General features: G+C 44.8%; 1 protein-coding gene across 2 annotated transcripts in view; it reads left to right on the top strand.

Annotated features, from left to right (window-relative positions):
* The window catches only part of LOC147110410 (heparan sulfate glucosamine 3-O-sulfotransferase 6-like), a 240,005-nt gene extending 214,138 nt beyond the window's left edge, over positions 1–25,867 (top strand). Inside the window, exon 2 of one of the 2 annotated variants that reach the window (XR_015079916.1) lies at positions 24,537–24,623. Coding sequence is in view for 1 of the 2 variants with exons in the window: in XM_086000389.1 (XP_085856515.1) it covers positions 24,537–25,155 (619 nt within the window). In the remaining variant the exon portion in view is untranslated. Of the gene's footprint in view, positions 1–24,536 lie in introns of both variants that reach the window. The other variant, XM_086000389.1, reaches the window with a different exon arrangement.
* The last annotated feature ends 1,157 nt before the right edge of the window (positions 25,868–27,024 follow it).

Here is a 27,024-nt window from a genome sequence, read left to right as displayed (position 1 = left end):
CACCAAGAAGCTTCCAGTACCTCATCCAATGGAGAATATTGTTTGTGAGGCAGTGGGACTGGAGGATTGGGTTGGAGTGGGGGAGAAAATTACTCAAAATGATAGTCAGGAGTGTATGATGGCATTGATTTGATTACGTCACATGGTATGGAATAGATTTTGAAGGTGTTAACTAAACTTTGTCAACTCAATATGCAAATATTATGTGTTGAGCAGAGTCATCTCTACGGTTATGCTTGTGTGGCTTATGAAATAATTTGTTTTAGTTGGACTACCTTCACCTCCTTTGTCCTTGCCCCACTGTCACTATAACCTTTTATTTCTTTCTTTCAAATGGTAAAATGGGCCACGGTCTTTTAAAGGAGCAAAGCACACACCAAGCAATGGTGGGAGAAGAGTTAGGGGAGGTGACCAAAGGCATGATCAAAGAGGTGGCCGGTGGAGTGGTTTTAGTGAGGGCACTCCAGAGTGCAGGGATGAGCCAGCTGATGGGTCTACCACTGAAAGGGGAGCAGAGGGAGGAGAGAGATGCAATGAGACCATAGTTGAAAGAGTGGAGGGGGTGTGCTAACAAGTAGGATTGGAGGAGGTTGGCGAGGTAAGGAGATACGGGGCCATGGAGTAATTGTAAATAAGCACAAGGACTTAAAATCATTGAGTTGGGCGATAGCGAGTTAATGGAGATTGGCAAGGACAGGCAATAGTGGAGCAGATCCCTGGGTAGGATGAGCGTGGCGGAGTTGTTTATAAAGGATGGAACTCGGGAGCCAGGCAAAGAGAGCATTGGAGAAGTTGAGCCTGGAGGTGATGAAGGCGTGGATGAGAGTGTTGGGGGCCATAGGTGAGGTAAGGGTGACTGAGAGCGTTGTTCTGGAGGTGGTATTGTGGGAGGTGGGTTATAGTAATTGAAGCTCAGTTCAGAACTAAACTGGACGTTGAAGTTGCACAACATCTGATTCAGCCTGAACAAGCAGCCAAAGAGGGGTTGGAATCAGAACTAGGGTGCAGAGTTTTTGTACGAACTGAACAGGACAGCTTCAGTCTTGGTAATTTTAAGTTGGAGAACATTTTTGCTTATTTTTGAATTGATGTCAGATAACATAGTGTTGTCCAAGTCCCATTCACTCATCACATCTGTGCTCGCTGACGTACATTGACTCCCGGTCCACCAACGCCTCAAATTTTAAATTCTCATCCTTGTGTTCCAAGCCCTCCATGGTCTCGCACCTCCCTATATCTGTTACCTCCGCCAGCCCTATATCTGTTACCTCCGCCAGCCCTACATCGCTCCGAGATATCTGCGTTCATCCAATTCTGGCCTCTTGTGCATCCCCGATATCGATTGCTCCTCCATCAGTGGCCGTGCCTTCTGCCATCTAGGCTGTAGGCTCTGGAATTCTTTCTGCCTCTCTTTCCTCCTTTAAGACTCTCCTTAAAACCTACCTCTTTGACCAAGCTTTTCATCATCTGTCCTAATATCTCCTATATGTGGCCCGGTGTCAAATTTTGTCTGATAACGATCCTGCAAGGTGCCTTGGGACGAAAGGCGCTATATATAAGTATATAAGCTGTTGATGTTTAGGTAGGAAAAGCCATTACAGGCGATGGACTGTCTCCATTGGCACATGGGTAGGAGTTTAGTCAAGCCTACAGCGTGGCATGGCGATGAATCATTGAGGAGCGAGGCTGGAGGAGCATGGAATGGGTGACCATATTGTTTGCATGGAAAGATGGAGGAGGACAAGGAGTGATGGTGTACCATAGTCACAGTCACAAAAAATGTTGGAAGAGGAGGGCATGGAGCTGGATAACGATATGGTCGTGGATTTTAGCAGAGAGAGGGAGGCTGGAGACTCAGCAGTAGCTAGTAAGCATGGAGGGAGCGAGGGTAGGTTTAAATTATAGTGTTGTCAACCGTCTGCATCGTCAGGGAATGCAAACATTAAAATCACCGAACAACAAAATAGGAATTTTCCAATGACATAGACAAGTTAACATTTGCCAATTTTTCCTGTTGATTCACATTCCTAATGACCAAAACTAATGGGAAATGAAAATCAACATTACTTGGGACACGAGTTCATTTATTGATCACTCATTAGATTTGAGTATATTTAGAGATCAGTAGACCACCCTTCATATGTCAGCCGTGGCTCAGTGGGTAGCACTCTCGCCTCGGAGTCAGAAGGTTGTGGGTTCAAATCCCACTCCAGAGATTGAGCACAAAATCTAGGCTGACACTCCAGTGCAGTACCGAGGGAGTGCTGCACTGTCGGAGGCGCCACTTTTCAGATGAGACATTAAACCAAGGCCCCGTTTGCCCTTTCAGGTAGATGTAAAAGATCCCATGGCACTATTTCGAAGGGTGGGGGAGTTCTCCCCGGTGCCCTGGCCAATTATTATCCCTCGACTAACATCTGGTCATTATCACATTGTTCTTTCCTTTTTTCTCTCATACGGATGTTGCAATAGCTCTGAAACAGATCCAATCCCCTACGCTTGCACTATTTTTACAGTACTTTTTAAGTTTTTTTTTAATGATCTCATTTTGGGTGTCTATCTGCTCCTCCTCCCGTTTATTTCTTGTGACCACCTTGTTTATTTTAGTTTTGACTGGGATCCTAACCTCCCTTTAGTGTTAGTGTTATAAACCTGCTTAATGTCTTGAACACAGCCAGCAAATTAATGCAGATAATAGGGGCGCTCCACTGAGCTACATTTGATAGCAATTCAGGCACCAGCAGTGGAATACAGCAAGGCTCAGCCAATTTGTGCAATGCAGAAGGTTTTAGCTGAGTTCTCGGTTTCTTTCACGGCAACCCTCTAATCTAATCTGAAAATATGATGTGAAATTGGCCCAAAAGTATTTAAGGAGCGTGCCATAAAATTCTACTGATCCTTACAGTTAAGGATGCCTTGGGCACATATTTTTGCAGTATTTTGTGCTTCTTGCATGGTTACCTATACTTTTCACTTCTACTGTGCAAACAAAAGGTTTGAACATGCTAAACCCAGACATTGCTTATTTTGGGTAATGCCACCATCGCAGTCTACTACTGTCTGTCCCTTTCGACATTTTGATTGCAGCAGGAAAACCCAGACCAGTAAGACTGTGCTAAGTTGAGTGAAGGCATCGTATAACCTACAAGGTGCCAAGTGTGGTTTCAAGGCACACCCAGTATGGTCGGATAGGTTTTCTCATGTTCTACTCAAAGGGGTATTACACGAGTTTTCTTCCTGTGTAAAACATAGTACTAAGTCCATAGCTGCTCCATTGTATTCCCTTGTTTTACACTAGTCAGAATACACTTCTGATGCTGGAAAGTTTAGAATTTATGGCCAGTAATTTCCTCCATGGGCGCAACCAGGAAGTGACATAGAAACAAAGAAGATAGGAGCAGGAGTCGGCCATTCGGCCCCTCGAGCCTGTTCCGCCATTCAATGAGATCATGGCTGATCATCCAAATTCAGTACCCTGTCCCTGCTTTCTCCCCATATCCCTTTAGCCTTAAGAAATATATCTAACTCCTTCTTGAATATATTTAATGAATTGGCCTCAACTGCCTTCTGTGGTAGAGAATTCCACAGGTTCACCACTCTCTGGGTGAAGAAATTCCTCCTCATCTCTGTCCTAAATGGCTTACCCCTTATCCTTAGACTGTGACCCCTGGTTCTGGACTCCCTCACCATCGGGAACATCCTTCCTGCATCTAGTCTGTCTAGTCCTGTTAGAATTTTATAAGTTTCAATGAGATCCGGTATTCTCTCCCTAAACCTCTCCGCCTCGCTACCACTTGCTCCTCCTTTAAGACGCTTTTTAAAACCTACCTCTTTGACCAAACCTTTGGTCACCTGTCCTAATATCTCATTATGTGGCTTGGTGTCAAATTTTGTTTGATCATGCTCCTGTCAAGCGCCTTGGGACATTTTACTATGTCAAGGGTGCTATATAAATGCATTGTTGTTGTTGTCGACCTGAAAATGTGCCCGTTTCCATGCCCATTCTGTCGATGTCCAGTTACGCTCGAATTTCCTGCAAATCTCTTTAGAATATGCCCGAACATAGAATGGACGAAATAAGCGTAACCGGTCGGGGCCCAAGGAAAGCGCTGAACTCACTGTATGTTTCTCTTCTTTAAGTGTGAAAATTAAAGTTTCAACTCATTCAACCATCATTGATGCACATAAACATGTGTGACTAAATAACTTGTAATCGGAGAAGCTTTTCCATTTTTAATGTGACTTATACTTATGCCATAAAATGCATTAAAAGCAACAGAAAATACAGAGCAGGATCATTTTTTTAAAAAGATTGCCATAAAACACCAGAAAAATGACTTTGTTTCCTGGTGCGCTGAAAGTCGGGTCGTAATTTGAAGCAAGCCTCCTGAGCAAAGCGCAATTACAGGAAACCCGTGTATGAGGCTCTGTAACTCGGGGGCGGTCCAGTTTTATGGGCGGAGGGATCGCTAGACGGCCGTAAAAGGTCAAGGACATTTGCGCGTATTGTATTTGCGCGCGTAACTCACGCCCAAAATTCCGTGATCTTTTCGGCCGAGTATTTGATTTGCGCCCCAGTTACGTGCGGGCACAAATACAGTGGCCTATAAAATCTTGGTGCAGCATAAAGTCTTTAAAAAGCAATTAAAGAGGCAGATTCGGGTCTCCCAAGTAGTTTGTGGGTATATTGCACTGTCTAGTGTGGAAATAAATCATACGAACCAGGAAAATCCCAGATACGATCCCTGGCTTGTGCTACATTAGCTCATCTCTGCTGGGCATGGAACCTATAATTCACCTCGATCTCCCCTAGGCTAGGGAGGAGACACTCTTGCTCCTGATTCCGATCTGGTTAGTGCTGCTGGAAAGTTTTGCACATGACTGTCAGGTTTGGATCAGATCAGATTCAGTCGTGGAGCTGCCACTTTCGAACTGACTAGGTTTGTGCACGAAGAAATTTGAGTGAGTTACCCGAGAGCTACTGGTGCAGCATTTGGTCCCTTGTAGAGTGGAGAGGAGAAAATAATTTAAAGCAACACATCAGCGGAACAAGATTAGGTTTAATACTTAGCCCAGTTAGCTGACATATTGAGGTGTTCAGATATGAGATGTTGAGGCAGAACTCTCCGCGCATATAAATATTAGACCTGTCAAGAAGATCTTTTTAGCTGTCTAGCTTCATACTAACACTTTGAAGCTTTGCCACTCCGTTGGTCAACGGGAAGATTAAAGTGGTTGCCAATGGCAGGGGATCAGGATTGAAGCTAGCAGAACAGAGACTGTAGCTGGGGAAAGCAAGCTCAGCATGTATATAAACCCCATGTCCTACTGACTACAGTGCAGAACAATCGTTAGTGTACAAGCCAATATTGAGGACTCAATGTTGCCCGAGGTGGAATCTTGTGATACAGCCACAGCCCAGTAGATTTCATCCGTCACAAAACGCAAACAAATAGCTTTCAAAGTCTTGTTTCAAAAACAGAAGCTGCTTTGGTTGTCGCCCTTCGTTACTGTCAAGAAGCTAAGCCGCTATTTCACAGCACTGGTAGCAAATTTTAGATCAATAATCAGGAATGACTGAAATATTTGGATTTGACCGGCTCCTTTAGGGGAGGATTTACTCATCTACATTGTGTAGAGACCTGTCAGGACTCCCTGCTATCTATGGTCCATCTGTGTGAGTGTAATTGGGTCTCTAACTGAGAGTGATGATAGCTGTTGCATCTTACATTAATGCCATTTGGTGAAACATTCGATAAATACAATTTTTTTTAAAAAGGTGACGTTCAAATTTCTAAAGATTCTGAATTCAGAATCTTAATCCTTAGCATTTACTGTCATCACTATCAGTACAGACTCGGCTAGTTCTATGTGAAGTCTTTGTGACACCGCTATCTTTGCAACAACTAGTGAGTTAACAGGATTGGACATCAGCTTCACTATGGATTTGGTATGTCCCAGCTAAATTAATGTGTTTTTGGACTATCCTGGAAGTTGAACAAACACGATATTCCCTGTACTCCTCAAGGATAAGGGTTATCCTGCAGAATTTGTTTTAACTTGTTTGGCACAGAAACATTGATTCATAGACTTTTACAGCTCAGAAGGAGTTCATTTGACCCATTGTGCCTGTGCTAGCTCTCTAAAAGAACTAACCATTTAGTCTCATTCCTCCTATCTCCCCACATCTATTTCAACTTTTTTTTCAATTATTTATCCACTTTGCTTTTTGAAGCTACTGTGGATTTTGCTTCCACTTCCACTATGATGTTTGGAAAGGCATTCCATGTCCTAACAGCCCTCGGCGTTGGATTTCTCCTAACTTCTCCCTCTTTTGATGATTATCTTACATTTCTGCCATCTAGTTACAGTGGAAATAGTTTGTTCCTATTTATCATATCAAAAACCCCTCCTAGTTTAGGACACCATTGTCCAATCTTCCTTAACTTTCTCTCTCTGTTCAAATAGAACAGCCAATACCTCTTCTGAGCTCTTAAATTTTGTAGAGTTATTTATTTTCTTCAAGCTTTTAGTTTCTTGGGTTACACACCATTGTAAACTGTTGGCCCGATAGCAGGACCGGGATCAGGTACTCACCTATGGAGAATGGCAGACTAGAAGTCCACATCTTGCATTCCATGCTCACATCACTATACCATCTTCCAAATGTTGTGACCCCATTATCAGTTAGTTCCAATTAAATAGGGTAGGGAGAACCAGGGGTCACAATTTTAAGTTGTGTAAGGCCAGATCTAGGTTAGATGTCAGGAGGTGGTTCTTTCCCCCAGAGAACAGTGGACCTCTGGAGTAGGCTGCCATCTCGTGCGGTGGACGCTGAATTCCTTCAAGCGAGAGCGGGACCTGTTTCTGGGTGGGGCGGACATCACCTCTTACAGAAGGTAGGCACTGCAGGGAATTCAGGGCCAGTGTGATCTCCTGGACTAGTTTCGATCGCCTAGATGGGTCGGAGAGGAATTTCCCAGATTTTGTTTCCCCCAAATTGACCTGGGTTTTAATCTGATTTTCGCCTCTCCCAGGAGATCACATGGTTTCGGGTGGGGTGGAGAGTGTATGTTGTGATGCACAAGGCATCGCAATTGTGAGACAGGCGGGATGGACCAGAGGGTCTTTTTCTGTCCATTGTTCGTATGCTCACATCAGTACCTCTTGGTCTGAACACATTGGCCTCTTATTCCCTGATCCTCTCAGCGCACACTCTTTCTCTAGGTCATTCAGCCCCTTGAGCCTGTTCCACCATTCAGTTGTATGATAGCTGATCTGCACCTCCAGACCCCTTACCTAACAAAATTCTACTGACCTCGGGCTCGAAAATTTCAACTGACCCAGCATCCAATAGCCTTCTGGGGGAAAGTGAGCTCCAGATTTCTACTCCCCTTTGTGTGAAATAGGAACAGGAGTAGGCTATTGAGCCCCTTGAGCCTGAATTTGTAAGGGCAACGAGGGGTGGGGTTGGGGGGGGAAGGATTTATTAGAAATGATCACAAAGTGAGCAATTTCCAAAGCCACTATCATCACTAGGTTGATGTGACAGTGGGATGTGAGCTTCTGCCGTGTGTTTCCCATGCCCTGATCACAACGTTTTTTTATATCCCATGAGCACAAGGGCCTGTTGGAAAGTGGGAACCATTTAGTGATGCATTATTTTTGTGAGTTATATTTTAATATTGGGTCTCAGTGCTAGTAACTGACTGAAATATGTTTACCCATACAGCCAATCGAAGCGTGCGAGATTTTGGAATTATTGTATTGTGGAATGATGGAAAGGGAGTGAGAGGAGGGTTAACAAGGGGGCGAATTCCCGGAACGCAGCATGAAACTAGTTTATAACATCATGTCTGTCTAGCCCAGCAGTATCTGTCTTAGTCTTGAAGAATGGAATGAACACTAACCTTGCACCATGAATAGTAATTACCATTAGGTTCCTGTTAATGTGTTTTTGCTGTTTTCTTTGGTTCGCCTTTAGTAAAGTGATGGTTTGTTTTATCTTCCAACTGAAACCCGCCAGACCAGCTTTTCCCAAATCAGCACGTTGAACCTGAGCGTATGGTGCATTTTCAGTTGTTAATATAGCCGCGGAACACAAGAAGAGGTGAGCCAATACCCAGTTTGTAAAGTAATAAACCACTGTCCTTTCCGGCAAGCTTGTGGCTTCTTCCATCATACTGTCTACCTTGTGTGAGCTGGGACTATTCAGAAGATGGATTTCACCATAGCTGTTTCTGTTGACAGCACAAAGGATTTGCAGGAAGATATAATGGGGCTGATTTTCCTCTGCCTAAGGTCCCATGTGTGCCAGTTGAGCATTAAGGAGAGTACATCGGAGCAGAAACAGGCAACACCGATTGTGCATTTCCTGGAGCCTACCCAGTGTGAATCTCCATCTCAAACATGTTAGAACACTTAGATTGTATAGAAACCGTGTAGGAGTGACCATGTAACACATCCTGTGCCACTTTCCAGCGATTATGGTGGACATACACCAGGAATGAAAAATGGCCATAAAAATGGACAACAGAAGTTGCAGGGTTGCCCCTTCAGATCAGAGAGTCTATAAAGAGATGGACAGAGGCTTCCTCTGAACTCTGGCAAATCCTTTTCATAATTCAGCATGGCTGGACTGGGGTTCGGTGGGGGGGAGGGGAGGCCTTTGAGCTGCTGTTTCTGACAGTAGGCCAAAGTAGCTCGTGCTGTTTAGCGCCATGCAGGCAACAATGCAGTGTCAGAGAAAACTAGCAAATGTACAAAAGAACCTGATGATACAAGAGATGATTTGGGAAGGCCATTGTTGGTGTATTGTCATGTTTTCAGACAGCGAGATAACAGCAATGCGTTTAAGGGGAAGATAGATAAATGCATGAGGGAGAAAATAATAGAAGGATATGCTGATGGGGTTAAATGAAGATGGGTGGGAGGAGGCTTGTGTGGAGCACAAATGCTGGCATAAACCTGTTGGGCCGAACGGTCTGTTTCTGTGCTGTAAATTCTATGTAATTCTAAGTAACAAGAATTCATACGAATGTTTGTAACGTTGGTCCCAGGGTGACTTTGGGCTGCAGCTTGAACACCTAGCATGTATCTTCTTCAAAATCTTTTCACTTTTTAATTTGTCAGTGCGTCCTGTATTATGCTGCTGTGTGCACTGCTATTTTTCTAAGTTGCCGAAGAGCCTTGGAAGCTACATCATAAGCAGACAATGTGCCGTTTAACTGTTTCACAGGACACTTATGTTTGATCAACTGTTATGTTAGTTCTTTGGTGGACCTTCAGTACTTTCAGCCCTTTGGTTTAAACTGCAGGGCAAACCACACAATTTGTTATTCCCGGATTATATAGGCAGCTGCTGCCCAGATAATTAATCAGAGAATGAACTTAAATCGAGGGATTGAGGTGGAAACTCCCTAATTGATGGTCACTGACTAGGACCTTATCATTCGGATTTTTGTGGTTTCTGTTGTTGTGTGGGAATGTATTCTCCAGCACCAGTGGGAATCCTTCAGGCACTTCAGCACAGGGCAGCGTATCGCGATGATTCATTTGCGGCGGGTGGTCAAAGAACACTGCACGTGCAGAACCTGTCTTAGGGAGCAGCTCACTAGGGCACTGGCCCAAAACGGAATGATTCTGACAGCCACGGTAATGGATAGCTCAGCTCTTTGTCAGACCAACCACTGTTTACATAGAATTACATTGAGTCTACTGTACAGAAATAGGCCATTCGGCTCAACTGGGCCATGCCGGGGTTTATGCTCGACACGAGCCTGCTCCCACCCCTCTTCTATTCCTTCCGGACTCAACATCGAGTTCAACAATTTCAGATCATAACCTCGGCCCCCATTACATTTTTGCTTATATTTTATCCACATCTTTGTTTTGGCCCTTTCCCCCCCCCCCCCTCTTTTTTTTCTCTCTCCCACATGGCAGCTGTCTCCCATTCTGCCAGCGCATTTCACACCTAATCTAGAGCCATCTTTTGTCTCCACTAGTCCTATCACCAGCTCGTCTCGTTTTGAATACCTCTTAATGTCTCTTCACTTCTTTTGTTCTCTCCCAGCCCTGCCTTTCGATCTATTTCATTTCCTTTCCAGTTTTGACAAAGGGTTTTGACCCGAAACGTTGACTCTACTTTCTCTCCACGGATGTTGCCTGGCCTGCTGAGTTTTTCCAGCATTTTCTGTTGTTATTTCGGATTTCCAGCATCTGCAGTATTCCTTTCTCTCTCATGTGTTTATCTAGCTTCCCCTTAATTGCATCTATGCTACTCGACTCAACCACTCCATGTGGTAGTGATTCCACCTCCCTGCGAACAATTTAATAGCAACTGTACGCCAATTACCATGGGTATTAGATTAAAATAAGAATGGGAATGTGACACAGCACTCTAGCTCATGGGGTTAGTGCACTGCATCACAGAGTGGTAGGACAAAGGCTCACACCTGTGATTTCCCACATGGTCAGCTCCTGGTATCCACCTGGCCACCAGATAAGGGCAGGAGAATTTGACTGTTCCTCCTGGCAACTGAGTCAAGTGTCACTGGGTCGATGCTAAGGCTCAGGTCACCTGCCCATCCACTCACTCAGGCAAAAATAAATAAACCAGGAAATAGAAATGACAGCAATGGCATGAATGGCAATGTTGTGAACACGATTTAGATTTCAGCAAGGTTTTTGATACTGTGCCGCTCGAGCGATTAGTCCACAGGCTGGAAAGACATGGAAATGGGAGCCAAGCTTCTGATGTGGCCTGCAAATTGAAGAGTGGATGTCAATGGAGCTGCATTGATGTGGCAAGGAGCACACTAGCACAGTGCCATCGGGATCAGTGATCGGAGCGGATTGCCGTTTGCCGTGCAGAGAAATAATTTGAAGCTGGGGATAGAAATAAAACAGTAAGTTTGGGGGGTGGGTGGAGGAGTGGGTTCAAACTATAAGGAACAGACAAACCCAATACAAATGGTTTCAGAATGGAAAGAAGAACTTTGTATTTATATAGCGCCTTCGCAACGACAGGATGTCCCAAAACACTTCACAATCAATAAAGTACTTTGGAAGTGTAGTCACTGTTGTAATGTAGGGAAATGCACAGCAAGGTCCCACAAACAGCAATGAGATAAATTGTAAACAGCAACCAGATCATTTGTTTTAGTGCTGTTAGTTGAGGGATAAATATTGGCCAGGACACCGAGGAAAACCCCTGCTTTTCTTCGAATAGTGGCATGGAATCTTTTATGTTCATCTGAGAGGGCAGATGGGGCCTCGGTTCAATGTCTCATCCAAAAGGCAGCACCTCCAACAGTGCAGCACTCCCTCAGTACTGCACTAAAGTGTCAGCCTAGATCATGTGCTTATGTTTCTGGAGCAGGGTGTGAACCCACAGCCTTCTGACTCGGAGACGAGAGTGCTACCCTCTGAGCCAAGGCTGACACTTTGGCTAGCTTGAGAAGGTAGGCTGATGTGTAGCAAATGGCATTTAACATAAGCAAATGCAATGTAGTGAGCTAGGGGAACAGAAATAAAGAGCCCTAGGCTACAACACACAGGAAAGGGGTGTGGGATTATTGGTAGATAGCGTAGAAAGTTTACCAATATGAACAGGGCAGTGTGTGGCACCAGTAAAGAAGGCCAACCAGGTCTTGGGATATATAACCAGAGGATAGAGCCCAAATCCCAGGAAGTGATGACGTGTCGGTACAAAGCACCGGTATGGCCACACCTGAAACACTGTGTACAATTCTGCTCACCGTACAATAGCAACGTTATCCAGGTATTGGAGGCAATGCCGAAAAGGGACAGCCAAACCGACATCTAGTTTAAGGCATTTGGCTTCTGAGGAGAAGTTTAAAAGCAACATTCCCGCTAAGCTGCGCGGTTGCACGGCGGTCTGGAGGTCCCGCGCAGGCCGCTCGTTGGCTTTTCAACGCAAGAAACCGGGCATGCGCGAAAATTTGAAGGGGCCGTGTAGCCCAATAAAGGGACCGCGCGCCCAAAAAAAAATTACAGGGAACGTTGTTTAAGAACCTGGGATTTTTTTAGTAGAGCAGGAAAGGCTCAGGGGAGATATTATTCAAGATTCTTAAGAAAATAAATAAATTTAACCCCAATTATATTTAGAATGAACACAACACTAGAACCAGGAAAAAGGACTCGAACTTAGAAGAGGGAAGGTGCACAGACAGTTTAGATTTAACTACCTTGCACGGAGGGTGATGAACGTCTGGAATAGACTTTGCAGGGAGGCAGATAGTGTGTGGGGAAAATTGGACAGAATTGGAAAGATATAAAAGGAAGTAAGATTCTGAGGGAAGTTGGATTTTGGGACCAGATAGATGTATTGCCACATAAATACTGTGGCAACAAGAGCAGGTCAGAGGCTGGGTATTCTGCGGCGAGTGTCTCACCTCCTGACTCCCCAAAGCCTTTCCACCATCTACAAGGCACAGGTAAGGAGTGTGATGGAATACTCTCCACTTGCCTGGATAAGTGCAGCTCCAGCAACACTCAAGAAGCTCGACATCATCCAGGACAAAGCAGCCCGCTTGATTGGCACCCCATCCACCACCTTAAACATTCACTCCCTCCACCACTGGCGTACTGTGGCTGCAGTATGTACCATCTACAAGATGCACTGCAGCAACTCGCCAAGGCTTCTTCGTGAGCACCTCCCAAACCCGCGACCTCGACCACCTAGAAGGACAAGGGCAGCAGGCGCATGAGAACACCACCACCTCTGTTGTATCCGTGTGTTAATGGAGACACGGAATGCAGGAGTTGGTTTAACAGGTGTTTACTGAACAAAGTCTGGAGGTGAACTAAAAGATACAAGACGCTATACAGGCTTATATACTCGAGTGGTCACTATCGGTATTACAGTACACAGGGGCTCTTAAAGGTACATACACTACAATTCTTCCCCTTTTAGATAATTAGTACATAACATTTGCTACAGTTAATCAATTATAAGTCAGTCTCTCTGGAGGCTTCCTGACTCGGTCCGGATAACGCCTCGGTGGTGTAGTAGTTTTCGGTGGTGTAGTAGGTTCTTTTGGCAAGGTCGATTCGGCTTGAATGCCAGTGTCGGGTTCATCTGGTTCCAGTATCACCGGATCGGAGGTAGATACTATGGGTATCTCTGCTTCATCATTAGGCGTATAGAGTTGTGGTGTAGGTTGTCCCTTTTCAGATGACTCTATGATCTGGTCAGCATGGCGCCTTATTATGCTTTCTCCAATGTCCACGGTATACATCAGCGGTCCTAGTCGTGTGCAAATAGTTCCAGGCTGCCATTTCTCGGTACGGTAGTCCCGGGCCAAAACTTGTTGACCTATCTGGAAGGTTCTAGTTGGCCTTACATTCATGCCTTGAAATTGCCGGTTCTCTACATCCCTTCTGATGTTTGGCTTGATCAAATCCAGCCGGCATCTTAGTCTTCTATTGAAAAACATCATGGCGGGAGTTTGGTTTGTAACCACATGTGTTGCATTCCTGTACGCAAACAAGAAGTTATCTACCTTATGTTGTAGATTTATGTCTTCATTACCCATGGCCTTTATGGCCTTCTTGAAGGTCTGGAGAAACCTTTCAGCTAATCCATTGGTGGAGGGATGGTATGGGGCGGACGTGTAGTGCTTAACCCCATTGTTTTTTAAGAACTTCCTGAATTCTTCGGACACAAATTGCGGTCCATTATCAGAACAGATCTGTTCAGGCAGCCCATTCCTGGCAAATATGGTCCTTAATACTGTGATGGTTTTTTCCGTGGTGGTGGAGGACATCTTTATTACCTCCAGCCACTTGGAGTGTGCATCAACCGCGATTAAGAACATTGAGTCCATAAATGGACCAGCAAAGTCGATATGTACCCTTTGCCATGGAGATGAGGGCCACTCCCATGGATGTAGAGGGGCTTGTGGTGGGGTGTTTTGGACCTTCTTGCATCCTAGACAGCTCTTGGTCATTTCTTCGATGTCTCCATCGATACCTGGCCACCACACAAACGCTCTGGCTAGGTTCTTCATTTTCACTCCACCCAGATGCCCCTCGTGAAGCTCCTTTAGCACTTTATCCTGGAGTTTGGGTGGAATCACCACTCTGGATCCACACATCAAGGTTCCTCGGCACACTGACAGCTGTTCTCTTCTTTGCGAGAATGCTGGCAACAGTGGTTCGCCATGTGCTGGCCATCCCTTCACCATTAAATCGTAGACTCGTGAGAGAGTCGGGTCATTTCTCGTTTCCTTTTCAATGGTAGAATTTGTTACTGGTAGACATTCCACTATGGTTGAGTGGAACATCTCCACTGGGTCCACTGTAGGTGCCTCTTCTACCGTTGGCAACGGTAGGCGCGATAAACCGTCAGCATTCCCATGCTGTTTTGATCCTTTGTATTCTATGTCATATTGGTGTGCCCCTAGGAAAAGGGACCACCTCTGTAGCCTTTGCGCTGTCATAATGGGAACGCCCTTTTTAGGGTTGAATATGGAGACGAGGGGTTGATGGTCAGTCAACAAGGTAAATTTTTGTCCGTGTAGGTAATGGTTGAATTTCTTCACTCCCCACACCAGGCTGAGTGCTTCCCTGTCGATCTGGGCATAGTTACGCTCAGCTGAGTTCAATGAGCGTGACGCAAAAGCTATCGGCCGCTCCGAGCCATCAGGGAATCTATGCGATAATACCGCTCCTACGCCGTAAGGGGATGCATCGCACGCCAGTCTGATTGGCAGTGATGGGTTGTAATGAGCCAACACTTCCTTGGACGTGATCAAGCCTTTGCATTTATGGAAGGCACGTTTACAGTCTTCGCTCCATTTCCAAATTACTCCCGTTTGTAGCAGTGCGTTAAGAGGGTGCAGAACAGTTGACAAGTTTGGTAAAAATTTATGATAGTAATTTATCAATCCCAGGAACGACCTTAATTGTGAGACATTTTCAGGTGCTGGGGCTTTTATGACCGCTTCAATTTTTTCAGGTGACTTATGCAACCTGTCTTCGTTAATGACATGGCCACAATATGATATTTGTTTCTGGAAAAATTCGCACTTGGGGCGATTTGCTCGTAGGCCCCGTTCTCTCAGCCTAGTGAGCACCTGCTCCAAATTGGCACAGTGCTCGTTGTCGTTTTCTCCTGTTACAAGGATGTCGTCTAGGTAGCATTGAGTCCCCGGAATCCCTTGCAGGACTTGCTCCATAGCTCTTTGCCAGATAGCTGGAGCTGATGCTACTCCGAAAACCAGTCGATTGTACTGGTACAGGCCTTTGTGTGTGTTTATCGTGAGATACTTTTTAGAGGCCTCCTCAACCTCCATCTGTAGATATGCCTGTGCCAAGTCAATTTTGGTGAAACGTTTCCCTCCGGATAGTGAGGCGAAAATATCTTCTATCCTCGGAAGAGGATACTGTACCGTGTGAAGGACCGGGTTTACAGTCACCTTGAAGTCCCCACAGATGCGAATTTTTCTCTGTTCCTCAGATATATCATTATTCAACGTTTTCTTCATGACCGGGACGATGGGTGTTGCCCACTCGCTCCAATCTACCTTGGATAACACGCCTGCTTTTTCCAAATTTTCCAGCTCTGCCTCGACTGCTGGACGAATTGCGTATGGCACCGGCCTTGCCTTAAAAAACTTGGGAATTGCCGCATCTTCCACTTTTATTGAGGCGGTGACGCCTTTCAAGGTTCCTAGTTCCTGTTGAAACACTTCTTTGGCGTTAGCCAAGATGTCTTTTAATCGTTCAGGTATGACATCATCATTTTTTTTCTTACTGGTCACCGTCAGTGCCTGAATGGAGTGCCAGTCTAAACGTATCTTCCTGATCCATTCACGTCCCAACAACGGTGGACCACCATCTTGCAGAATGTATAAATACAACTTCTGTATTTCCTTGCCGTTGTATACAACAGGCACCTTTATTTTCCCTCTGGGGTATACTTTCTGCCCCGTATATATCTTCAAGATAATGGATGTGTCTTTCAAAGGTATATGCGGAAATAGCCGCTCGTAATCCCGTCGACTTATGACGGTCAGAGCTGATCCTGTATCTAGCTCCATTTTAACTGGGGACCCTGCTATCGTGAGGGTAACCCAAATGGTCTGGTAATCATCTTTGGCAATTACATTATGTAATTTGAGACAGCTTAGTCTCTTGTTTCCGGAGTCGCTATCACTCTTCTGATCTTCGGAGCTACTGTCCGTCATCATTTGTACCTTTCTGTACTTTTCCTTATTGATTTTTTTTCTCTCAGTGGATTTTTTGTTTCCAGATCGGCATACACGTGCAATGTGTCCCATCTTTCCGCATTGCCTGCATGCTTTGTCCTTGAACCAACAGTCCCTCTGGTCATGGGTGGATCTGCCGCAGCGATAACATCTTTTGAAACCCCGTGTCATTTCACGGGTGCCGAAGTCCTGTGGCTTTTGCTGTATCTCTGCAGCTTCTCTTGCTGCTGCTTCGTATGATACAGCCACACTGAAAGCCTTGCCCAGTGTCAAATCTTTCTCAAAGTAGCCTTTTCTGTGTTCCTTCGCTTAGGAGACCGCAGACGAATTTGTCTCGTAGAGAATCTGCCAGTCCTGCCCCGAATTGGCAGTGCTTTGACAGCTTTCTTAATTCGGTGAGGTAATCAGCGTTACTTTCATTCTTGTGCTGATTCCTCCTGAAGAATTTGAATCGTTCCGCTATCAGCAGCAGTGTTGGGTTTAAGTGCTCCTGTAGGGTATCAACAATCTCCTTAAAATTCTTGTCCATCGGTTTGGCTGGAGTGATTAAGTTTCGTAACAGCCCGTATGTCCTTGCGCCCATCAGATTTAGAAGTACCGATGCCTTTTTATCATCCTCTACTTCATTCGCTGTGCAATATACCTCCACTCTTTCCACATATGTGGTCCAATCCTCTATATCACTATCGAAAGCAGTAATATTGCCAGTCTTAGGCATCCTGAAAAAAAATGGCGCCTCCCGCGCTTTCCTTTCTTCCCTGCCAAGTAAAAATGGCGCCTCCCGCGCTTTCCCACCGCTGCCGCTGCTGCTGCTGACAACGCTGTTCTCCGCGGTTTTTATTTATACAGATATTTTTAATAGTTGGAGACTCGTTCCCGCGGACTCTCTGGGACTTTTCCCTCCCTCTGCTTGGTCCGAACGCCGACCTGCTTTGCTGCGCCGGCCGTCTCCCGAGTGCTCCACCCTCCGTCTCTGTTTGCCTCCGCCTTCCGACTCGCTGCTCGGCCCCGCTGCAGAGCCACCCGATCGAGCCCCAGCCCACCGCCCAGGAAGGATTAGTGCAGTACCTGCCACCAGCCTGGCTAGCTGGTGAAACCACAGTTTTTTTTTTTTCCTTTTCTTCGACCTTCGTCTGAGGAATCGATCTCCTTGAGGTGCTGCTGAATTGCAGGTAAGTCTGTTTGCAATTCGTCGCCACTGTTGTATCCGTGTGTTAATGGAGACACGGAATGCAGGAGTTGGTTTAACAGGTGTTTACTGAACAAAGTCTGGAGGTGAACTAAAAGATACAAGACGCTATACAGGCTTATATACCCGAGTGGTCACTATCGGTATTACAGTACACAGGGGCTCTTAAAGGTACCCACTACAACCTCCAAGTCCCGCTCCAAGTCACACACCATCCTGACTTGGAATTATATCGCCGTTCCTTCATCGTCGCTGGATCAAAATCCTGGAACTCCCTCCCTAACAGCGCTGTGGGAGTACCTTCACCTCATGGACTGCAGCGGTTCAAGAAGATGGCTCACCACCATCTTCTCGAGGGCAATTCGGGATGGGCAATAAATGCTGGCCTTGCCAGCGACGCCCACCTCCCATGAAATAATTTTTTTTTAATTGCAAAACTCCTTTCTGCTCTGGTACTTTCCTAATGGAAAAAAAGGTTCTTCATTATGGAACTAAATGAGAGTTTTCAAGTAGTATACCAGGGAATTCTCTTAAAAACACGCATGTATGTTGTTTCCCTGCTAGCAGAAGAAAGACTGAAGCCACGTACCAATTAAGACAAGTTTTTATTTTAAATGATTTCACTGGTTTTCCAGTTCAATTCACGTGTGAAATAAATAGATAAAATGCTATTCCGAACTATAACTGAAAACATTTGTGAACGTGATATATTGTAACTGTAGTACACGTAATAGAATATAAAAAGCCCCTGGGAGTTGAAGTTGTGCATTAACCTCTTTTTATGGACCAGCACGATGACAGTCGGCAGGATTTATGGAGGCAGTCAAATGAAATCTCGCCGGCCAAGATTTTCACAGTTCACACTCTCCCCGTGTCTGATGCTGGCGGAGAGGTAACTGATTGTGACAAGTCTGTGACTGAGCAACCTAAGCCACAGTTGGAAATACAAAGCAAAGATTTGTGAAGCATTAGGCCTGGGTGGGGGGATGGGGGAGTGGAAGGAGATGATGGAACAGTGAGGGCGAGATGGATAGAAGGAGTGGAGTTGACATATTGCCAGAGAAAAATGAACTGCAAGTGAATGTTTCCATTTAATGATTTTCTGACTGAACAATGTAATGTGTAGCCCCCAGAATCATGCATTACTCAATAACTGTGATGACTTTCCTTGCTCTTTCCATACTTTCTCAGTGGAAATTAATTGGGATCTATAAATATTTGAGAAGGGGTTATTTTTCAATGAAAGTTAAGTAGGGTGCAGTCCCGTTATTATCACCTCCACACACGACAGTAAGAAGGAAGGTCTGCCGGCAGGGTTTCACTCCAGTGCAGTGCTGTTTTCCTCAGAGCAACATTAGCGTTAAACCATTTTTGCAAGTGTGAAATAAAGCAGTCACTTTTCGCGACGCGCGCTGATACGATTTTTGAGGATATTTGTTGTGCCTGTTTCGAGGGAGCTGTGAGCCCTTGAGGACGGACTGGTGTGACAGGCGAATGATGTGACGGTGTACTTGGGCTAATAACGTGCAGAGATGAATGATTTAAAAGTGAGAAGTGAATTAGGTCTGTTGAAAAGAAGCAAGACTGAAGGAAAATTGAAAATAAACAGGGAGTAAACAATAAAGGAGATTGGGTAGGGGGCGGAATCCACTATATAAGATTACAGAGTTCATTTTATTCAGAGAGTGCTGCTGATGAAGAAGTCAGGGCAGATTGGTTCAATTCCCTAATAGAATTATTAAAAAGGTCTCGTTTCTTTCTTCTGCCGAAGGTCAGGATGCAGTCCCATGGATGCTGGCAAACTTCCAGCACCTCACTAAAGTGGACATTCTTCACAGCATTGAATGCTAGCTGGTTAACTGTATTAGACATCCCAGCTGTTCCAGATCCTGTCTCCACCTGACACACTGTCCAAGCAGGAGGGAGAGCCCTGGCTGGGTTTCACCTCGACAGCCTGGGGAAACAGACCAATTATAGCAGTTCCACGGTTTTCCCCGTCGAGGCCAGCCAACTTGAGGAATATAACCCAAGGCCTTACTGGTCTGTGCGGTTCAGTGACGCACCAAGCGGTGCGTTTACCCATCAAGCTATCTTTTATTTGTTAAATACTTTTCAAGTATTCATAGTTTTGCAAATTGTCAGCAGTATGGCAATGGCAAAAGGAAAAATGTTCGATGCTCGAATCCCACGAAGGACGTTGCACATTTGAGTCTCCGAGCCGGCTGTCACTCCACCGTGCTTGCCTGTTAACGTGTTAGAAGTGGCACAAGGAATCTTGGTGTTCCCTCTTAAGGACGGGCCCTGGAACAGTGGGGAAGGCTGGAATTTCCCCCGGCTTACATGGTGCATGTATAATATGCCATACATACCAGTTGTGCAGCTGCCGTGGTCTGAGATAGCAGACAGTTAAATACTCATTCCTACAGCACCAACGCCACATCTCTCAGACTATTCTGATGTGGCAGGACACAGCCTTCCCACGTTACTGCATACACCTGCTCTAACCACGATAGGGTTCCCCTTGTCCTCACCTTTCACCCCACCAGCCTCCACATTCAATGGGTCATCCTCCGCCACCTCCAACGTGATCCCACCACCAAATGCATCTTCCCCTCCCCTCCCCTTTCAGCATTCCGTAGAGACCGCTCCCTCCGAGACACCCTAGTCCACTCCTCTATCACCCCCCAGCACCCCTTCCCCTTCGCCCAGCACCTTCCTGTGCAAGTGCAGGAGATGCAACACCTGCCCTTATACCTCCCCTCTTCCCACTGTCCAGGGCCCCAAACACCCCTTCCAGGTGAAACAGCGATTTACTTGTACTTCTTGCAATCTAGTATACTGTATTCGCTGCTCACGATGTGGTCTCCTCTACATTGGGGAGACCAAACGCAGATTGGGTGACCGCTTTGCGGAACACCTCCGTTCAGTCCGTAAGGATGACCCCGAGCTTCCGGTCGCCTGTCATTTTAATTCACCGCCCCATTCCCACTCGGACCTCACCATCCTTGGCCTCTTGTATTGTTCCACGGAAGCTCAGCGTAAGCTCGAGGAACAGCACCTCATCTTCCGATTAGGCACTTTACAGCCTTCCAGACTCTCTCTAGAGTTCAACAATTTAAGATCATAACCTCGGCCCCCATTACATTTTTACTTATATTTCTTATCCACACCTTTGTTTTGCCCCCCCCTTTTTCTCTCCCACATGGCAGCTGTCTCTCACTCTGCCAGCGCATTTCACACCTAATCTAGAGCCGTTTTTTGTCTCCACTAGTCCTATCACCATCTCGTCTCGTTTTGAATACCTCATAATGTCTCTTCACTTCTCTTTTGTTCTCTCCCAGCCTCCAAACTGGCCTTTTAATTTGTTCCATTTCCTGTGCTTTTTCAGTCTTGACAAAGGGTTTCAACCTGAAACGTTGACTCTCTTTCTCTCTCCACGGATGTTGCCTGGCCTGCTGAGTTTTTCCAGCATTTTCTGTTGTTATCACAGGAGTTGATATTGTTTAAACACCAGGGCCAGTATTATCCACTTCTTTTCTCGCCATTAAAAGGAAACTATACAATACACAAACACATAAGCATTGCACCAGAAGTGTAAAAACTATTGCCTTCTACCTGATGTACACCGTTTTACTTTTGAAACAATGTAAATCAATACCCCTGTGACTGTCTCCATGGTGCATTATCCCTCACGTTTAATGCAGTTGACCACACCATCCTCCTTCCTCCAGTTCCATGGGCTGGACTATCCTTGCATAGTTCTATCCTACCTATCCAAACACAGCCTGTGCATCTCCAGCAATGGCCTCTCCTCCCTCCTCTGCACCGTCACTTCTGGGGTCCCCCTTTTAAAGGTGGTGATTGGAGAGGAGAGGAAGAGGAGTTTAGGCAGGGAATTTGAGAATGGAGACAAACCTTGCTGAAGGCTCTGCTGCCAATGGTGATTATGAAGGTGGGGTTGGGAAGCTTGTGGGATGGGACACGAGGCTGGAGGAGGTTGCAAAGGTAGGGTGAGGGTAGGCCATGGACGGATTGGAGGATTTGAAACTTAGCGTGTTGGGAGCTCGTATAGATCAGTGAGGACTGAGATAATAGGCATGGAGGACAGGATATGGGTTTTGAATGAGTTGGCATTGATGGAGGGAGAGTGATGGGAAGCTGGCAAGAAGGAAGTTGGAGAAATTGATGGACGGCATAAGAATGGATAAAAGTTTTAGGGGTAGCTGTAGTGTATGTAACCTGTACTACCTTAAGAGGATACCTTAAGGTGATGGACTAATTTTTAACGGCTCCTGTACATTGTAGTACCGGTGGTGACCAAACCCTGCGGAGCAAAGTGTATCCCAGTTCCCGCCTTGACCCTCAATCACTAAAGACCTGTTTACTTACTTCTGTTGTCTGTGTCCTGTTATTCATCATAACTGCACTTGTAAACACAGACTCAACAGTAGCGATGGGCAGTGTTATTATGGAGATGAAAATAAGCAGCCTTGATGAAGATAGGATATGTGGTGTGAAACTGAAGTCTGGATTGAATGAGATGCCAGGATTTCACACATTCCTGATTCAGTTGGAGGGAATGGCTGGAGGGGGGGGGGGGTTGAAATGATTAGGTGCCGTGGAATACTATGCAAGAAAGGAATGAATAGGAAGTGATTAAAATTCCACCTCTGGCTCAAAAATCACTGTGTGCAGACATTGAATTTTGAGGTAGACATTTAAATAAGTGCTTTTGCAGTACAAAAAATGTTGGAATCCCAAAATATATTGCCATAGATCATTGAGAGCTCGGCTTCTCCACGCTGCTGATTACCTGACCACAGTCATGCCCACAGAGCAGGCCCTTCTCAAAGGGAGGGAGGGAAAATTGTAAGGGCAAGTCCCCATACTCTCACACGTACATAGTCGTTTGTTGAAGATTTCAGCACGGGGAGAAGCTTCAGACCAGGGTACCCATCCACCCACTCAGCGCAAGGGAGCCTAGGAATCACAAAAACAAGAAAGTGCTGAGTTCTTATATTGCCAGAGGTTTCATTATTGGCTTATTATGAATGAGAATGGACCTACTGGTCAATACGTTTGCTCCAGTCAGCAGCACAAATCAACCGTAAATTGATTGTATTAGAGTTACAGACACAGCGGTAAACCAGGACAGCCTTGGCCAGACCACTGTACAGTATTTCAAATAAACCTCTTACATCGCAAGCAGCATTGAACGACATTTATCTCAAAATTCCTGTAGTTTAATGTATCCGTTCTAAAAGGGCATTGACCTGCTTAGTGTGGCAAGAATCAAAACTGATGGTCAAAAGAAAAACTCTCTTTTTAAAAAAAAAAAAAAAAAAAAGTTTTTATATAAGGAAAGGCTAACTGAGTATTTGTTTTAGCAGAGATTTAGTCAAAGTTACTGTGTAATATTCCATCTAGAGATGGGATATCTCGCATCCCAGCCACGTGAGCAACTAAGAACATAATGGAAAACACGACAGAGAGCTAATTGGCTGCAAATGTGAAAGAAAGAAAGACTTGCATTTATATAGCGCCTTTCACAACCACCGGACGTCTCAAAGCGCTTTGCAGCCAATGAAGTACTTTTGAAGTGAAGTCACTGTTGTAATGTGGGAAACACAGCAGCCAATCTGCGCACAGCAAGGTCACACAAACAGCAATGTGATAATGACCAGATAATCTGTTTTTGTTATGTTGGTTGAGGGATAAATATTGGCCAGGACACCGGGGATAACTCCCCTACTCTTCTTCAAAATAGTGCCATGGGATCTTTTACGTCCACCAGAGAGAGCAGACAATGGTGGTTATAAAATGGTTTCTGGGAAACAGCATTTTACAGCTAAGACTATTTAACTAACAAAAATATATGTAATGAGTTAAAATGGAAAATATTTTAGAGGAGCAGTGTGTTCGAACCTTTGTACCTTAGTTGTCAGTCTTGGCTCAATGATAGCACTCTTGCCTCAGAAGGTTGTGGGTTCAAGTCCTGCTCCAGAACTTGGGCACATAATCTAGGCTGACACTTCAGTGCAGTACTGAGGGAGTGCTACACTACCGGAGGCGCTGTCTTTCGGATGTGATGCTAAACCGAGGCCCTGTCTGCCCTCTGAGGTGGATGTAAAAGATCCCACGGCACTATTTGAAGAAGAGCAGGGTGAGTTCTGCTGGCCAATATTTATCCCTTAATCAACATCACTAAAACAGACTATCTGATCATTGTCACATTGCTGTTTGTGGAAATTGGCTGCTGTGTTTCCTTACGGTACAACAGTGACAAAACTTCTAAAGTACTTCAATGGATGTCCCGAGGTTGTGACAGGCACTCTATAAACGCAAGCCCTTTCACCTCTGGGACCGGTGTTTGACTCCAACCCGTGTAGATGAGATGAAAGCAATGTCTGTCTGTCTGTCTCTCGCTCACTCTCTCCTGGTTGTTGAGAATCCTCAGTGAATTGAGCTCAGGCCATCTCTGTTCACTTCTCAAAGTATGTTGTGAAAAACTGCCCATGACTCCATACTCAATAAGACCATTTTACTCAGAGGACATACGAGGGTGTGGGTATTGGAAATTCTATGCAAGTCAATTCTCGGGGATCTATTTTGAAGTTAGGGGATAAAGAGCATTGTACAGGGAGCTTTATTCTGCCCTTTGCTTGTGTACGCTTTAGCTGGCTATCAGGATTGTTTCTTAATATGAACACAAACACACCAAAAATATTTCGATTTTATATATATGTTTTCCTGATCGGAGTAATGACTTACAGAAGTAAAGGATCGTCGGATAAAGGCAAGGCTGTATCACAAGTGAGCCAGGCTTTCCCAGTCTGTAGCTAATGCCCTTGTTGCGAGTTGAGCAGTGTGGACTTCAGAAATAGCGGGAGAGTCCCACAACTCAGTGGCAGACCCTCCCAGCAGCCGGAGCGTACGAGGAGGCAAGAGTCTGAGGGAAGAACACAATGCTAAGAATGTAAATTAGTTTTATATCTTCCACTTTCTGTTCCTTTGGCAGAAACACGAGGTAGTGATGTAAATACGAGTTGACATTTTTGCACAGCTCTTTTGAATTACTTAATTTTAATTAGTTTTACTTCTTTGTTTCGCAGAAACCTAATGCCCCGGACGCTGGAAGGTCAGATCACCATGGAGAAAACCCCTAGTTATTTTGTCACCAAGGAAGCCCCGAAGCGGATCTTCTCCATGTCAAAAGATACCAAACTGATTGTGGTGGTCAGAAACCCTGTGACCAGAGCCATTTCAGACTACACCCAAACCCTATCCAAGAACCCGGGCGTTCCAAGCTTTCAGATGCTGACGTTTAAAAACATTAGCACGGGCCTCATTGACACATCATGGAGTGCCATCCGCATTGGGATTTACGCCAAACACCTGGAAAACTGGCTTCAGTATTTCCCCCTTTCCAAGATTCTTTTTGTGAGTGGGGAGAGGCTCGTCAGTGATCCGGCTGGCGAGATGGGCCGCGTACAGGATTTTCTGGGGCTTAAGAGAGTCATCACTGACAAGCATTTCTATTTTAACGAGACCAAGGGCTTCCCTTGCCTGAAGAAGCCTGAAGGCAGCAGCCGGCCTCGCTGCCTTGGCAAGTCAAAGGGAAGAACTCATCCCAAAATAGACATGGAGGTTGTTCTCCGGCTTAAAGAGTTCTACAGGCCATTTAATCTGAAGTTCTACCAGATGACGGGCCATGACTTTGGCTGGGAGTAAAACACGATGGTGTCGAGCACAAACAACTGGTGATTAGCTGCGTATAAAGCAACCACGTTTGTTGATTTTTAACCTTTTCTGAGCACTGAATTTCCCTGGAAACTTGTAAAATTCAGTCTTGTTTGCCTCAATTTTGTGTTAGCATGCACTGAACCTTTACTGGTCCAAATTCTCATGCTGTACGTTCTAAAAGAAGGATGCAAAAATGACGAATACAAACAAAAGGAATGATTCTCATAAGAATGAAAAATCATAAAGTGCTGCCTTCGTACTTGGACGGTATCTAAAATGAACTGCAAGACTTTACCACTCCAGAAATGTCCGACACTAGGGATAATTGGTAGTGGTTGTGAGATTAAAAATAAATAATAATGCTAGGCTTTTTTTTCCCCTGCAGTATTCTGTGTCCTTTGTTAGCAGTCACCGTGTTGTCCAAGGCAAGTGGCGTTTGTTTTGAAGCATGTTAAATTAAATACTGGCCCCCCAACAAAGGAGAGCTCTTGAAGGTCTTGAGATCTGATCCTGAATCGCAAAATTGATTTAATCAACTGCTAAGCTGTAAAATGTGCATCTGGTCTGGATTCACCATTTGCTTGATGCTTTAAATACATTGCTCCTATCCATTTTCGAACTTAAGATTAACCTATCTATTTAGTAGAGATACTATTTTTTGTATTTTAATCCTTTTAATATTAAACATGTTTTGCATCAATGCTATTTTCCATAATGGTATCCTGACCAAAAAAAAAGATAATGTTTAACATTACATCAAGCAATGAAAACATGTTGAAAGTGTGCAGAATGTGTCTCCAAGCAAATCAAATCCACTGTTCAGGTTTAGATTCTTGGTACCCATTGTCTAGGCACTGTCATGTATTGCCCACTGGGATATCTTCGGTTGCAGTTGTCTGGGATGGGCCGAGGTTGGCATTCAAAATCCAAAGGGGTTATAATTATAATCAATTATAATGATTGACAAAGAAAAAATCAAATCTGAATCAAATTGACTCAACTTTAATCACTTTAAACCTGTAGCTAACTGCATAACTCGTTCTTAAATGCTTCTGTTCATAAAATGAATAAATAATGTTGTACCAAGTGTTTAAAATGGCACTGTGTAGTGCATCTGACTCTGTCCATTGAAATCTCACTGGAACAGATTGGCACGCATTCAGATATCATCCATTGATGTTTGTTTGTTGGACCAGTGAAAGGAGCTTACAGGCCATTAAATACACTGATAAATTGAATGGAGTTTGAACCTGTTGATCCGAATTTAATTTGGTCTCCTTGGCCTTTACCCCACCTCTATCCTGAGCAAGTGCACGACCTAGACAGTGTCAAATACGATGTCCAATGCCTGATCTAGCACATCAGGCAGTAGAATAAGCCAGTAGCTTGATTTGACCCTGCTTGCTACTGAGCAAAGTAGCTTTACATAAAGCAATAAAACAGATTACTTAAGTAAAGAAGACTCCATAGTTACAGTGAAGATAAGCAAAAATATTCAAAGAATGAATTCCCCGTAATTTAATTTTGCAAATACCAATTTGTGTTTTATGGGGTTTTTTTTAAGTGCAGAAGTTGCCACAACTTAATCTCCTCCTCCTCCCCGTAAAGGTGGGGAAAATAATGTTCCATTGCTCCGGATATTGTTGCACTTCCACAGCCTAAGACCAACTTGTTCCAGTGCCTGAATCCAACACTGTTACAGAAACAGCAGAAAACGCCAGAGAAGTGCGATTTCAGTTAACAGCAAGCTTTTCTTTCTTAAAAAAAATCTTGCTGCTTAGAAAGCATTCTCTGTATTTCCTTATAGAACCAAAAGCATAGATGACCAATCCGTATCCTGTGAGAGACGCCCAGGTT

The sequence above is a fragment of the Somniosus microcephalus genome, chromosome 11, assembly GCF_052327205.1.
Source record: "Somniosus microcephalus isolate GS21.2 chromosome 11, FLI_Smic_1.0, whole genome shotgun sequence".
Lineage (NCBI taxonomy): Eukaryota > Metazoa > Chordata > Chondrichthyes > Squaliformes > Somniosidae > Somniosus > Somniosus microcephalus.
Note: the sequence above shows the minus strand (reverse complement) of the source record. Positions and strands in the feature narration are given on the sequence as shown.